This window comes from Bubalus kerabau, chromosome 3, assembly GCF_029407905.1.
Source record: "Bubalus kerabau isolate K-KA32 ecotype Philippines breed swamp buffalo chromosome 3, PCC_UOA_SB_1v2, whole genome shotgun sequence".
NCBI lineage: Eukaryota > Metazoa > Chordata > Mammalia > Artiodactyla > Bovidae > Bubalus > Bubalus kerabau.
Genome location: NC_073626.1, coordinates 180,573,989 through 180,590,792, shown reverse-complemented (window position 1 = coordinate 180,590,792; position 16,804 = coordinate 180,573,989). Strand labels below are relative to the sequence as shown.

At 42.1% G+C, this 16,804-nt stretch overlaps 1 protein-coding gene across 5 annotated transcripts in view; it reads left to right on the top strand.

Moving 5' to 3' along the window:
- The window catches only part of DHDDS (dehydrodolichyl diphosphate synthase subunit), a 38,192-nt gene that overhangs the window by 11,043 nt on the left and 10,345 nt on the right, over positions 1-16,804 (top strand). For 3 of the 5 annotated variants that reach the window (XM_055574046.1, XM_055574045.1, XM_055574047.1), the window contains exons 5-8: positions 110-226; positions 1,180-1,281; positions 14,079-14,193; positions 16,383-16,490. In XM_055574046.1, the coding sequence (XP_055430021.1) occupies positions 110-226; positions 1,180-1,281; positions 14,079-14,193; positions 16,383-16,490 (442 nt within the window). The remainder of the gene's footprint in view (positions 1-109; positions 227-1,179; positions 1,282-14,078; positions 14,194-16,382; positions 16,491-16,804) is intronic. The other 2 variants (XM_055574049.1, XM_055574048.1) reach the window with 1 other exon arrangement.

Sequence of the window (16,804 nt, the reverse complement as noted above, 5' to 3'; positions counted from 1 at the left end):
GGAAAGCACTCACACTGGTAACTGAGTATTATCTAAGCACTTTGCTCTCTCCAGCTCAGCAGGTGCTCTGTCCCAACTCCCAAACCTTCCTCCTTTCCCCCCTGATTAGGGAGAAACTGCAGAAGTATGGGGTATGTATCCGGGTCCTGGGTGATCTGCATTTGTTGCCCTTGGATCTCCAGGAGCTGGTCGCACAGGCTGTGCAGACCACCAGGAACTACAACAAGTAAGTTTTCAGATTTTCCCTTAGGGGTCTGTATCAATCTTTGACTCCCTCTAACTTTAGGGAGACTTCCTAGGCCTTTCTTGGCCTGCATTTGGTATAAGAGGCAACAAGGACTTGGTTTCAGATGCTTAGAAGCTTCTTCCTTCAGCTATAGGGCAGATGGAGATGTTTCTGCAGTACCTTGTTACATGTGTGTATGTTCACACATGCAGTTTCTTATCTTCATCCTTCATGGGCCTTGCCCCCTCCTATATATATATATACATATATATGTACACACACATACATATTTAAGTATATAAATATATATATATATATATTTGTGCATGTATATATATGTGTGTACCTATTTACATACATATAATGTATATATATACATATTTAAATATATATGTTTGTGTTTGTGTATATTTCTTAATTGACAGAGGATGGGGTAGGAATGTATCAGGCATTATCCCTGTCTCTGAAGACAGATCCCTCAAGAAATTCTCTTTCTGTCCCACTGCTTTAACCAATAGATGGGATGACCTGGGGAGGGCATGCTGATGCAGTTGGGAACAGAGTTTAATAATCCAAACTTCATTATGTGTGGCTTTGCAATGTAATGTATATTTGGCAGTGGATTTGTTTCACATCACATTTCCTTCCTATTCTTCTCTACTTGTTCTAATAATTACAATGAATTCACATCCTCTGAAAGCCAGGTGCTAGCAGAAGGCAAGAAGATTAAGTGAATAATAAGGATCAGTTAGTATTTTTCTCACTACAAAACTAATGTTTTTTTTCCCAAGGAAAATAGGAAAATTCAAAAAAACTAATAATCTCGCCTTTCAGAGGTAACCATGGTTAACCTTTGATGTGTGTTCTACCACAGAGGGGGTGCTCTGTAATCAGGGACTCTGCTTCTTACTCCCTGTCCCTCTCGGTAAATTATTCTGTTCTTCCCTTCTCAGGTGTTTCCTGAACATCTGTTTTGCTTACACATCCCGTCATGAGATCAGCAGTGCTGTAAGAGAGATGGCCTGGGGAGTGGAACAAGGCCTGCTGGATCCCAGGTACCCACAGTTGTTCAGCATGGTGACTGATAGGGAAAGCAGGCATGCACCAAGCCATAAAATTCCTCCTAAGTCATGTGCGTGGGTCAGAAGTCAGATCAGGAATGTATGTGGAAAGATGCAGGTGAGGGTGATTCCCCTCACTTAGAGTTTCAGAATGACTTCTTATAGCCTGCTTTAGAATTTCTCTGTGTTCACCACATACCAAGAAGTTCCAGAAAAATGGCATAGCAGGATAGCAACACTGTGGCATGCAATAAACATGATGCCCTCCTGGCCCTCTGGCCGAGTTTTTCTAGGAATGATTTTTCAGGAATGCAGCTTTTGGGGGGTATTGTCCTTTAGACCTGTCATGTTACAGTTCATACAAGATTCAGGTATTTTTCAAAAAGAAAGTTGTTCATCATTAACAACGTGGTGGGATTTTTAGAGCTGGGAGAGACTTTGAAAGCCATCTGTCTGCTCAGTCTCTATGATGAGTATAACCTTTGGTAATAATATTAGTAAACTAACAACAGCAATAGTAAAATAAAGTAGCAAAAAAAAAAAAAAAAAAAACCCAGGTAATACATTATGCTTTGTATTTTATTAAATTAATATTCTTAAGTGTAAGAGATTTGAGTCTTTTCTCCATTTTATAGATGAGAAAACTGAGCTCACATTGAAATGACTTTCCCAAGGTCATTCTGCTAACAAGTGCCAGAGCTGGGACTTCTATCAAAAACTGTCTTGATTCCAGAGGTTTTGTCCTGACATATGGGGTCTTGGGACCCAGGAATTTTTCTGACTCTCCTCTTGGATATAATTTTATTTTCCTGGGAAACTAAATTAAAAATGAAGAAGTTTCTCAGTGAGAATGAAATTATATAAGAAGAAAAAGAGATAGTTTGTAAGGCTATTTTATGAATCCCTCTTCTCCCCAATAGCTGAATGATCTTTCTGTGCTACGTAATTTTATTCATTCAATCAATCATTCATTCGTTAAACAGATATTTTTTAAGTGCCTACAAAAGGCCAGGCACATTGCTATATACAGAGGATATAGTGGTAAGAATAAAAAACATGCATTTCCTGTTTTCATGGTGCTCTGGCAAGGGAAGCAAACATTATCAAGGTCATACAAGTCAGCATAAAATTACATTGATGCTAAGCGTGATAAAGGCATTGGTGCGTGGTTCAATAAGAATTTATACTTAAGTGGAATGGACCGAGTATGGAAGGCTCTCCAAAGGAAATGAGTGATAAGTGACCTCCCAAGGGGGTGGGTGGATAAGTAATAGCTGGGGAAAGAGGCAGTTGTGTGAGGAGCTTGTTAGTTGCACAAATACTGTTGGGAAAAATTCAAACAGAGAGTACTTGGAAGGGAGCTTAAATTATGGTGGTGATGGTGGAATAGCCCAGAGTGCATCAAGAGTAATGCAGCAGATCAAATTGAGAAGACTTGGTGGGCTGATGCTGGGAAACTTGGTGGGTGACTCCAGGTGGGTGTTATGGGTGACTTTGACTTATGCAACAGAGGACAGTGGTGCCCTTCACTGTGCTGAGAACCCTGAGAGGGTGCAGTTTGAGGAAGAAGGTCAGGAATTTGGTCTAGGATATCCTGTAGTTGTTGAGCATAGATGTCAGGTCTACAGTAGAGAGGAGGGGTGGGGACTGGGGTAACAGTGTGGTAACTGATGCAAAGAGAGGGCCTAAGGAATCTGAGGAGATTCTAGAGTGAGAAGAAGAGAAGGCCTTGGATAGAGTTTTGAGAAAACTGGCTGGGTAGAGGAAAAGAAGCCTTAAGGGGAAAAGAGAATGAACAACCAGAAAGGTTGAAACAAAAGCGCTGCCAGTATTATAGAAAGCAAGTAAAGAAGGTGTTCATCAGCGCAGGTGGGGTGGGAGCAACAGTATCAAACAGTGTACAGAGGTCAGTTAATACGTGGATTGAAAATTAGCTATTAGTGGAAAAAAATGAAGATACAGGCTAAGTTGGCAACATGGGGCTGGGCAGGAAGATGGGATATAAGTAGATGAGGGATATATGAGTAGATGCAAGTTACTGGTAATTTTCTGATTCTAGGATGATTCTGTAGTTGTTCATTATATTCTTAGTGCTTTACAGTTAACATTTAATGCATTTACAAATATTTGTGCTAAAAGGAAAAGAAGCTATTTAGCAAGCAGATTTAATATGCCTTCATGCCTGGGACTAGAGCTCTGATGTCGCCTCCTAGTACAGGATGATTTATGTTCCTCCCACATTGCATAGCCACTGACTTCTTGCTTTTTGCCTAGCAAGTTTTCTCATATCCATTTTCTCTACCCTGCATGGTTTAGTAACTTGCCTGTGTGGGTTAGTCATGCAGACATGGCGTGGGCTGGGCAGGTTACTCAGGTAAGGAGGCTGTCTCTCAAACCACCAGTTCAGGAAGCTTGATGTTCAGCTCAGATTGGGCTGATCAGGGCCTGAGGCAGTGCTCTTTACGTTCTTCAGTTTTAGGCAAATCCATATTTATAACAGAGAGTCATTGAGTTCACTACAGCCAGGCTCTACTCTTCTCATAGTTGGAATTTTTCTGTTCTCTCATTACCACTATCCAGCTCCTCATTTTCCTTTCTTCCAGAGTATATATATATTTTTTCTAGCAGCCATATTAATAGATTGTTTTTTGAGTCTCAAATTACAGAAGAAGGAATTAGGTTGAGCATAAATGATAGTTAATAAACTCTCTGGAGCAGGTCTTAACACTCTGCAGGCCTCTATCTTCCCCTTAAAACCATAGTGTTAATAATAATTGCTAGTGTTTACTAAGCATTTTCTTTGCAGCCAGCACTTGATAAGTAGCCCACGTATATACTTCATTTAATCCTTAGATAGACGCTTTGAGGTAAATACTGTTTTTATAAATTGAACCTCACTATGAGGTTAAATCGGAGAAGGCAATGGCACCCCACTCCAGTACTCTTGCCTGGAAAATGCCATGGACAGAGGAGCCTGGTGGGCTGCAGTCCATGAGGTTGCTAAGAGTCGGACACAACTGACCGATTTCACTTTCACTTTTCACTTTCATGCATTGGAGAAGGAAATGGCAACCCACTCCAGTGTCTTGCCTGGAGAATCCCAGGGACAGGGGAGCCTGGTGGTCTGCCGTCTATGGGGTCGCACAGAGTCAGACACGACTGAAGCGACTTAGCAGCAGCAGGTTAAATGGGGCTTCTTTGGTGGCTTAGTTGGTAAAGAATCTACCTGCACTGCAGGAGGCCTGGGTTCGAACCCTGGGTTGGGAAGATTCCCTGAAGAAGGGCATGGCAACTCACTCCAGTATTCTTGCCTGATGAATCCCCATGAACAGAGGAGCCTGGCGGGCCATACAGTCCATGGGATTGCAAAGAGTCAGACACGACTGAGCGACTAAGCACAGCACAGCATGGGGTTAAATAACCAAGTTCACAAAGTTGACTAGGATTTCCAGCCTGTCTCCAGAGCCTGTGCTGTCTTTCACTGTGGTATACTGACTGCCTTATAGGAAGGTTGAAATAAGCAATAATAAAGTATAAAAATAAAAATTAATATCTAATAGTTATCAGATCTTATGAGGCAGGCATGAGACTGAGTTTATCATGCATAGTCTCATCTGATTTTCATATAAGGCAGTGACTATTATTTGTTCCACTTTATAAGACCACTCATGTTGTTTAGTCACCAAGTTGTGTCCGACTCTTTGCAACCCCATGGACTGTAGCCTGCCAGACTCCTCTGTCCATGGGATTTCCCAGGCAAGAATACTGGAGTGGGTTGCCATTCCCTTCTCCAGGGGATCTTCCTGACTCAGGGACTGACCCTGTGTTTCCTGCATTTTGACAAGGGGATTCTTTACCACTGAGCCCCCAGGGAAGCCCTAAGACTGGCTATATGCATGGGTGCGTGCATGCTCAGTGATGTCTGACTCTTTGCAACCCCATGGACTGTAGCCTTCCAGGCTCCTCTGTCCATGGGATTTCCTAGGCAAGAATACTGGGGTGTGTTGCCATTCCCTTCTCCAGGGGATCTTCCCGACATAGGGATCGAACCCACATGTCCTGCGTCTCCTGTATTGGCATTCTTTACCACTGTGCCATCTGGAAAACCCAAAACTAAGGTTTAAAAAGATAAGTTGGGACTTCCCTGGCAGTCCAGTGGTTACAACTGTGCTTCCACTGCAACGGGTGGGGCTCAATCCCTGATGGGGGAATTAAGATTCCGCACGCCATGTGGCACAACCGAAAAATTAAAAAAAAAAAAAAAAAAAAAAGGTTAGTTGCCCTGCCTAACCTAAAGTCACATAAACTAAGTGGAACAGCCTGGACTCCACCTCAGTTGCATCTGCTTCCATAGCCTATGTTCTTCACCATCTTCTTTATAAATTGAATGCTAGAGAAATGTACTATGGTGTTATCACACGGCGCGTTTCTGAGTTTGTACCTTCTAGAAAAGGGTCTGTGTTTCCAAGATGGTACTGGGAACACAGTGACACGTTCTTACTCTCCCTTACAGGCCATTCACTGTCTTGTTGATACTCACTGTTGCCAGGCCTCCCTTCCCAAAGCTGATGTCGTATCTCCATTATAGGTTTTTAATTGATTTTATTTTAGGCTGGCCGTATCCTGAAATAAGTAGTTTACTAGGGAGGAGCCATTATCTTGTGGAATATTTGTACCAATATCCTTCCAGAAGATATTTTACTTTTTTTTGTGATAAGACATGCATAATGTAAATATTACTGTTTTAACCATTTTTACTATAATTCAGTGGCATAAAGTCCAGTCACAGTGTTGTGTAATCATCACAACTATTTCCAGAAGTTTTCCATTATCCTAAATAGAAATACTTCTTTTAAAAAGAATACAACCTCCCCGCAATATATGCATACTTTTATAAAAGTCAGAGGTAATCATTAGAGAAAATTTGCAAGCTATATAAAGATGAAAAATTAAATCTCTCAGGATTCGACCCTCAGCAACAGTCCTGGTAACGGGTTTATTTTTTGCAGTGCTGGGTCTTTGTTGCTGCTTGGGCTTTTCTCTAGTTGTGGTGTGTGGGCTTCTCATTGCAGCGGCTTCTCTCATAGCGGAGACGGAGCTCTCGGGCTTCACTAGTTATGGTTCCCGGGCTCTACAGCACAGGTCCAGTAGGTAGAGTGCACCGAGTTGTAGCGCACCAGCTTAGGTGCTCTGAGACGTGGACTCTTCTCGACTCAGTGATCGAACCTGGGTCTCCTGCACTGGTAGGCAGATTCCCTGCCCCTGAGCCACCAGGGAAGCTGCCAGTAAAGTTTTGATTTGAAGTATTTCCTTCTGAGTCTTCTTGTGTGCCTATGTATGTGTGTGTGTTTAACTACTGTGTTGATCTTTTCTAGCAGGCTGTGACAATGTCTGTTACTTGTGTTTGAGTTCTAGGTTGTTTGAAAAGGTACATAGTCAAACACGTTTTAGATGTATTTATATTTGGAAAACTAGTGTATATTTATTTCTGAGATCTGTTTTCAGTGGTTCATTGATTGATTTATTCGAACAAGTCTTCCTTTGTCCTGGCAAAGTCCTCTGCATGAAGAACAGGATAAGGGCTTGCCCTCAAGCACTTCACAGTCTGGTGTGTGAATGCTAATATGTAATCCATGGTGCCATGTACCACAGTAAGGGATGTGATGTGCAAGGCACAGAGCTGATGCTGACAAAAGTGGTGATCAGCTATGGCTGGGAGCTCAGCCAGAGTCATCTTTTTAAAACACTAATCCAATAATGACAAATATTTTTAATAGAAGAAATTACACTGTGAACAACTTACAACCTTAATCATGCTTTGTTGCTTAATGTAATATGAGCACTCTTCCATGTCCCATGTTTTTAATAATTCTTCCCTTTATTTATTTGTTTATTTATTTTTGGCTGTAACAGGTCTTAGTTGCAGCATGTGGGATCTTTCCCTGTGGTACACAGGTTCAGTAGTTGTGGCTCACGACCTCAGTAACCTTGAGGCATGTGGGATCTTAGTTCCCTGACCACGGATTGAACCCTCATCCCCTGTATTGGAAGGTGGATTCTTAACCACTGGACCATCAGGGAAGTCTTCTTAATAATTCTTCATATCATAATTTTTAATGACTACAGAATATATCTTGCTTTAATTTACTTAATCACTTTGCTGTTGGTTCTATAAGCTATTTCTAATTTATCATTATTACAAATAGGGCTACAGTGAAATCTATGGCCTTAATTCTTATCTGCATTTTGGATTGTTTCCTCAGGATCTGGGTCTGGATGTGTCTGTTTCACCTTATTTTTGCCAAGATTTTTTATTTAATGTAAACTAGAGTTTTGCCAAGAAAATGCACTGGTCATAGCGAACACCCTCTTCCAACAACACAAGAGAAGACTCTACACATAGACATCACCAGATGGTCAACATCGAAATCAGATTGATTATATTTTTTGCAGCCAAAGATGGAGAAGCTCTATACAGTCAGCAAAAACAAGACCGGGAGTTGACTGTGGCTCAGATCATGAACTCCTTATTACCAAATTCAGACTTAAATTGAAGAAAGTAGGGAAAACCACTAGACCATTCAGGTATGACCTAAATCAAGTCTCTTATGATTATACAGTGGAAGTGAGAAATAGATTTAAGGGCCTAGATCTGATAGATAGAGTGCCTGATGAACTATGGACTGAGGTTCATGACACTGTACAGGAGACAGGGATCAAGACCATCCCCATGGAAAAGAAATGCAAAAAAGCAAAATGGCTGTCTGAGGAGACCTTACAAATAGCTGTGAAAAGAAGAGAAGTGAAAAGCAAAGGAGAAAAGGAAAGATATAAGCATCTGAATGCAGAGTTCCAAAGAATAGCAAGAAGAGATGAGAAAGGTTTCCTCGGCGATCAATGCAAAGAAATAGAGGAAAACAACAGAATGGGAAAGACTAGAGATCTCTTCAAGAAAATTAGAGATACCAGGGGAACATTTCATGCAAAGATGGGCTCAATAAAGGACAGAAATAGTATGGACCTAACAGAAGCAGAAGATATTAAGAAGAGGTGGCAAGAACACACAGAAGAACTATACAAAAAAGATCTTCACGACCCAGATAATCACGATGGTGTGATCACTCACCTAGAGCCAGACATCCTGGAATGTGAAGTCAAGTCGGCCTTAGAAAGCATCACTACGAACAAAGCTAGTGGAGGTGATGGCATTCCAGTTGAGCTATTTCAAATCCTGAAAGATGATGCTGTGAAAGTGCTGCACTCAATATGCCAGCAAATTTGGAAAACTCAGCAGTGGCCACAGGACTGGAAAAGGTGAGTTTTCAGTCCAATCCCAAAGAAAGGCAATGCCAAAGAATGCTCAAACCCACAATTGCACTCATCTCACACACTAGTAAAGTAATGCTCAAAATTCTCCAAGCCAGGCTTCAGCAATATGTGAACCATGAACTTCCAGATGTTCAAGCTGGTTTTAGAAAAGGCAGAGGAACCAGAGATCAAATTGCCAACATCCGCTGGATCATTGAAAAAGCAAGAGAGTTCCAGAAAAATATCTATTTCTGCTTTATTGACTATGCCAAAGCCTTTGACTGTGTGGATCACAATCAACTGTGGAAAATTCTGAAAGAGATGGGAATATCAGACCACCTGACCTGCCTCTTGAGAAATTTGTATTCAGGTCAGGAAGTAACAGTTAGAACTGGACATGGAACAACAGACTGGTTCCATATAGGAAAAGAAGTATGTCAAGGCTGTATATTGTCACCCTGCTTATTTAACTTATATGCAGAGTACATCATGAGAAACGCTGGGCTGGAAGAAGCACAGGCTGGAATCAGGATTGCTGGGAGAAATATCAATAACCTCAGATATGCAAATGACACCACCCTTATGGCAGAAAGTGAAGAGGAACTAAAAAGCCTCTTGATGAAAGTGAAAGTGGAGAGTGAAAAAGTTGGCTTAAAGCTCAACATTCAGAAAACAAAGATCATGGCCTATGGTCCCATCACTTCCTGGGAAATAGATGGAGAAACAGTGGAAACAGTGTTAGACTTTATTTTTCTGGGCTCCAAAATCACTGCAGATGGTGACTGCAGCCATGAAATTAAAAGACGCTTACTCCTTGGAAGAAAAGTTATGACCAACCTAGATAGCATATTCAAAAGCAGAGACATTACTTTGCCAACAAAGGTCTAGTCAAGGCTATGGTTTTTCCTGTGGTCATGTATGGATGTGAGAGTTGGACTGTGAAGAAGGCTGAGCGCCGAAGAATTGATGCTTTTGAACTGTGGTGTTGGAGAAGACTCTTGAGAGTCCCTTGGACTGCAAGGAGATCCAACCAGTCCATTCTGAAGATCAGCCCTGGGATTTCTTTGGAAGGAATGATGCTAAAGCTGAAACTCCAGTACTTTGGCCACCTCATGCAAAGAGTTGACTCATTGGAAAAGACTCTGATGCTGGGAGGGATTGTGGGGCAGGAGGACAAGGGGATGACAGAGGATGAGATGGCTGGATGGCATCACTGACTCGATGGAGTGAGTCTGAGTGAACTCCGGGAGTTGGTGATGGATAGGGAGGCCTGGTGTGCTGCGATTTGTGGGGTCGCAAAGAGTTGGACATGACTGAGTGACTGAACTGAACTGATTCTAATTTTATAGGTAAAAATTGGTATTTTACTTTTCTTTAATGGAAATTATTTCTTAAAATTTTTCATGTGGCCAGATAATACCATATAGTTGGTAGTTTTTTCTTGGCCAAAGCACAGATATTCTATTTTCATTTTGTCACTTTTGTCTGTACCTCCTTAGATTTCTCTTCTTTTTGAAAATAATTCTGCCCACTGCATACAGTAGACAGAACAAACTTATTGCAGACACATTTGAAATTCAGAGGGTTTATGTAGGGATCCCAAGTCCCCCAGCATGCTACTCGGTCTGGAAATAATCTTTATTCTTCTTATGTATGTAGCATTTTATAGTTCCTAAGGTGAACTCAAATCTGTATTTCACTTGAGTTGACCCTCACAGTAACCTATAAGTAAACAGTACAAATGTGCCTATTTCAAAAACAAAGAAAGCTGAAAAATTGTTGATTGTACAGATTTCGCCTTTTTTTTTTTTTTTTTTTTTTAATTTTGGCCACACCACACAGCGTGTAGAATCTCAGTTCCCCAACCAGGGATTGAACCCTGCCCACAGCAGTAAAAGGACTGAGTCCTAACCACTAGACCACCAGGGGGGCTTCCCTGATAGCTCAGTTGGTAAAGAATCCTCTTGCAATGCAGGAGACCCCGGTTCGGTTCCTGGGTTGGGAATTTCTGCTGGAGAAGGGATCGACTACCCACTCCAGTATTCTTGGGCTTTCCCTGTGGCTCAGTTGGTAAAGAATCCTCCTGCAGTGTGGGAGACCTGGGTTTGATCCCTGGTTCAGAAGATCCCCTGGAGAAGGAAAAGGTCACCCACTCCAGTATTCTGGCCTGGAGAATTCCATGGACTGTATAGTCCATGGGATTACAAAGAGTCGGACACAACTGAGCGACTTTCACTTTCAGACCACCAGGGAGTTCCCATATTTCACATTCTTAATGAGAGAATTAAAATCATGCTGTCAAGACAAGACTTGGGGGCTTCTCTGGTGGTCCAGTGGTTAAGAATCCACCTGCCAATGCAGGGGACACAGGTTTGATCCCTGGTCGGGGAAGATCCCACATGCCCCAGGGCAGCTAAGCCCCTGTGTCAAAACCACTGAGCCTAAGTGCCTCAGCTACTGATGCCCACAGGCCTAGAGCCCATCCTCTTCAACACCAGAAGCCACTGCAGTGAGACGCCTGCACACCACTACTAGAGAGTGGCCCCTGCTTGCCACAACTAAAGAAAGCCCATGAGCAGCACTGAAGACCCAGCACAGCCAAGACTCAGATTATCAGGGAAATCTGAACCAGAGCCCTTCCTATTGCCCAGACATAAGTGAATATTATTTCTCAAATGATGGTATAGAAAATAAAGCTGTGGTTTGCAAAATGATGACTGCGAGATGGACTTAGCCAAAGACACACAACTAGTAAGTGTAAATCCTTGTTCTGAACACTCAGCCCAGATCGCTCTGCTTTTTTTTTTTTTTTTTTTAATAATTTTTATTTGTTTTTGGCTCTTTGTTGCTGCATAGGCTTTTCTCTAGTTTTGGAGAGTGGGGGCTGCTCTCTGGTTGTAATGCGTGGGCTTCTCACTGTGGTGGCTTTTCTTGTGGAACAGGGGACTCTAGAGCACAGGCTCAGTAGTTGTGGCACATGGGCTTAGTTGCTCTGTGGCATGTGGGATCTTCCCAGATCAGGGATCAAACCCGTGTCTCCTGCACTGGCAGGCAGATTCTTTACCCCTGAGCCGCCAGGGAAGCCTTTCTGCTTTTTTTGACTACACTCCCAGAAGAATGTTCCCACCAAGAAATTTTGTCTTCTAACCTCTTCCCGAGATGCAACTCTTACCACTTGGAGATTCTAAATTCTGCGTCTTGGTGCTTGGTAGGACAGAAAAGTTTAACTTAAGATATTACTCTCAGTCCCCATTCTTCCTTCATTCCATCTCCTTTCTGAGTGTCTGTTTGGAAAAGTAGCTCTTATCAAATGTAAGAGGGCCGATCATTTTGCTGGGTTTCATATCCTATGTGGATTTTTTTGCAGTGTTTCACTGTCCATAGGACTTAAATTTAAGGTTTTAAAATTTCTATCTATAATAAATTCAAACCATAGCCAAAGTATATAAAGTAAAAAGAGATAATCTTTCCTTCTTATCCAACCTTCCAGAAATGATCACCGTTAATAGTATGGTGTATGCCTTTTTAGATTTTGTTTGCATGTATCTATGTTTATATGTATTCACAGGTGTGAGGGTTTCTGTGTGTGTTTTCCACACTATTTTTTTCTGAAACTTCCTTTTTTTCATTTAATGTTACGTCTTAGACATCTTTCCAAATCAGTGCACTTAGGTTTATCTGTATTAAAATCAGTGGCATAGTATTTAATCAAATTGCAAGGTCCTAGGGTATATGCATTCTATTTTTTAAAAAATATTTATTATTTATTAGGTTGGTGCAAAAGTAAAAAAAAAAATTGCAGTTTTGCATTGTTGAACTTTGCTGTTTGATATTGGAATATATTCTCAAATATGGTTATGTTATACATCATTTTAATGCACATTTTTAGCTTTATGGTTTTTTGCTAATGACATTATTGCTGTTTATATTTATTTTAGACTATAGAAATGATGTTAGACAAAAAGCAAATTCAAGCAGTTTTTTTATTTGAGTTCAAAATGGGTTGTAAAGTAGTGGAGACAACTGGCACCACCCACAACGCATGGCCCAGGAGCTGCTAACAAATGCACAGTGGGATAGTGGTGCAAAACGCCAGAGCCTTGAAGATGAGGTGCTTAGTGGCTGGCCACTGGAAGTTGACAACAACCAATTAAGAACAGTCATCGAAGCTGATCCTCCTCAAACTACCCAAGAAGTTGCTAAAGAACCCAACATCAACCATTCTATGGTAATTCAACATTTGAAGCAAGTTGGAAAGGTGAAAAGGTGAGAAAGGTGAAAAAACAATTATTGTTTTGAAGTGCCATCTTCTCTTAATTCTGCCCAACCACAACAAGCCATTTCTCGATTGGATTGTGACATAAAACGAAAAATGATTTTATATGACAGCCTGCGACAACCAGCTCAGTGATTGGACCAGGAAGCGGCAGAGTACTTCCCAAAGGCAGACCTGCACCAGAGGAAGGTCCTGGTCACTGTTCAATGGTGTCTGGCCCACTACAGCTTTCTGAATCCCAGTGAAACCATTACATCTGAGAAGCATGCTCAGCAAATCGATGGGATGCACCAATGACTGTAACTCCTGCAACCAGCATTGGTCAACAGAAAGAGACTATTTCTTCCCCATTTCTTCTCCATAACCATGCCCGACCACATATCACACAACCAATGCTTCAAAAGTTGAACGACTTGGGCTACAAAGTTTTGCCTCATCCGCCATATTCACCTCACCTCTCGCCAACCAATTAACCACTTGTTCAAGCATCTCAACAACTTTTTGCAGGGAAAATGCTTCCACAGCTAGCAGGAGGCAGAAAATGCTTCGAATCCTGAAGCACGGATTTTTATGCTACAGGAATAAACAAACTTATTTCTCATTGGCAAAATATGTTGATTGTAATGGTTCCTATTTTGATTAATAAAAATGTGTTTGATCCTAGTTTTAATGATTTAAAATTCACGGTCCAAAACTGCAATTACTTTTGTTCCAACCTAACATTTGGCTATGCTGGGTCTTAGGTGTGGCATGTGGGATCTTTAGTTTTGGCATGTAGCATCTAGTTCCCTGACCAGGGATTAAACCCGAGCCCCCTGCATTGAGAGCACGGAGTCTTAGTCACTGGACAACCCGGGAAGTCCGTGGTGTATGCATTTTTTAAAAAAAGATGTTTTACATGAAGGACAACACATGCTCTGATGGGTACATCTATTTTAGGCCTGCAACTAAATTACTTTGGGTGAAATTTTCATCTTCTCTGAGCTTCAGTTTCCTTATCTATAAAGTAAGGATAGAAATATCTTATGTAGTTGTGAAAATTAAAATCATTCTTTAATTTATCAAGCATTTATTGAGGGCCTTCTGCATGCCAGGTAGAAGGTGATGGTGTCCTACAAACTGGGAAGCTTTATGTAAGGAAGTTCATCGTGAGAGTAATTCAAAAGGAGATATGTGCTTATCTTTGTCTCTTCCCTACTCACCTTAGCGATGTCTCTGAGTCTCTGCTCGATAAGTGCCTCTATACCAACCACTCTCCTCACCCTGACATCTTGATACGGACTTCTGGGGAAGTGAGGCTCAGTGACTTCCTCCTCTGGCAGGTAGGTCATTTCCAGCCACTATTCTGTTTGTGTCAGAACTGAAAACTGTGACTGCACCCACAGAACAGATTGGAGGGGGAGCTAAAATCCAGAGTACTGTCTGCAGGCTTTGCCTAGTAACATTTGTTATCCCTTCCTCATCCACCCCTGGCTTTTTGAGTCTGTGTGGTTCTTGCTGCCTGGAATGCCCAGAGGAAAAATCAAAGCCGTCCTGCTGTAGTGGAAGCTTTACTTGTGCCTCTGTTCAAGGACCTGGACTTCTGCCTTATGTCCTGAGCACAAGCTCCTGCCTTGGTAACCTGCCATGTAACCTGCACCTCTAGGCTGGAACCTTGCCTTGAATTTACTGATTTCTCTCTTTCAGAATAAAGGGCTGCATTTACACAAGCACAGTCCACAAGGGATATAAACTATATGCAGACTCTTTCTTTGGGGCCTGCCATTGCCTCTCAGCTCAGTTATCCCAGTGTAGGTAGTCATCTGAAAGCTCATACTCAAATAAGTTTGTCTTTGCTTGAGAATCTCCATCATCTGTTCCCTTTGCCCCTGGGTAGCACATGGCTGGAGGAAATCTTGTTCAAGGAGAGGCTGGAGGGAGAGACATGAGTTGGAAACAATTCACATGGTAAATTCCAGAAATTTTAATGGCCCATAGTCTCAAAAGCAAACTAACAAGATTCAGCTACTGAAGATACTTTTAGTCTTTGGCTATACCAAAGAAGTGTAACATGCAGCTTATGGTTTTATGGCCCACTCTGTTGGTCAGATGATGTCGGAAGAATTTACTTCTGGGCACTGAGTTTTAAGAGATTGCACTGGTAAACTAGAGGCCTTAGCAGAAGAGGCCAACCAGAAGATGGCCAGGAATCTGAGACTCATGTCCTCTAAGGCATAAGTGAAGGATGATGGTCTGGAAAATAGTTTATTCTCTTGAGGGGAAAAAAAAATTGAGTTCCTCCTTGGTGCTGGGAATATGGCAGTGACCAAGTTAGAAATTGGAGAAGGTGATGGCACCCCACTCCAGTACTCTTGCCTGGAAAATCCCATGGATGGAGGAGCCTGGTAGGCTGTAGTCCATGGGGTCGCGAATAGTCGGACACGACTGAGAGACTTCCCTTTCACTTTTCACTTTCATGCATTGGAGAAGGAAATGGCAACCCACTGCAATGTTCTTGCCTGGAGAATCCCAGGGACGGCAGAGCCTGGTGGGCTGCTGTTTATGGGGTTGCACAGAGTCGGACACGACTGAAGTGACTTAGCAGCAGCAGCAAGTTAGAAATAATCCCTACTGTCTTAAAACTTACAGTTTGTTAGCAAGGACAAACTGAACAAGTCATTACAACCTTGGGAGCAGATAACAGGCAGCTGTAACCTAGCCTTCCAGTATGTGAAAAATGTCACTTTGGAAAAGAAAGTTGTTCCAGAGAGAAGACCTTAGACCTTGGTAGGAGTTCCAGGGAAGGTGACACTGGTTTAGCTTAATGAGCTCTTTGACAGCTAACATATCCCCCTTTAGGCACTGAATTCCTTTCCACTAAAGGTCTCAACAGTGACTGTCAAGAATGTTCTAAAATCAGTAATGATTGTTAAAAGTTCACTCAGCTCTGTGCTTTGTTTTATATATGTTATCTTATTAAATTTTTACAGTACCTTATAATACAAGATACTCTTAGATACCCAGAGAAGTTAAGTAACTTGCCTCAGGTCAAATAGATGGTAAATGGTGGAGCCAGAATTCAAAGCCAGGCAGTCTGGCCCCAGAGCCCACGCTCTTAACCATTGTGCCATACTCTGCTACTTAAAAATAACAACGGCAGCTACCATTTATTCATTGCTAACTCTTATCAGACACTGTGTCTCTGAGATGACCTCGAGGGCCAAGAGCCAATAACATAATCCAGATGTTATTTCATAGTCCTAAAATTGGCTCTTAGAAAACTCCTGGTGGAAATGTTGATCTCGCCTCGCTTTAGTTCTGCCTTGCTACAGGCAGGTGACCTTACTGCCTCAGATGACCCTTCCCCCATCAGTGAGTGGATCCGGGCTGGCAACAGCAGCTGCAGCTCAGGATGCCTGGGCCACCTCATCTCTGGACATGATCAGCCTGCTCCTTCTTTGGAACCTGACCAGGGATATGTTCCAGTGACACGTTACTAAACCAAACTCTCTTCCTTCCCCACCTTTCCCAGACCTCCCACTCCTGCCTCGTGTTCCAGCCTGTTCTGTGGCCAGAATACACGTTTTGGAACCTCTGTGAGGCCATCCTGCAGTTCCAGATGAACCATAGCATGCTTCAGGTAAGAGTTCAGGGCTGGCCTGACTGGATGGGACGGAAGAAAATATTAGCATTGATTGACCCCCATGACTGTATATGTCAGGCACTTGCTACTGGCAAGTTAATGAGTAGTAGCTGCCACTTACCGAGTATTTACTGTGTGTCAGGCACTGTGAACAGTGTGTATCACTGTCTCATTTAATGTTCCCAAGAACCCAATGAGCTAGGTATTACTAGCCCCACTTGTGCAAATGAGTAAATCAGAATTATTTAGTTAAGGACACGGAACCAATAAAAGACCGAACTGAGATTCAAGTTACAAATCTTTAATCTTTT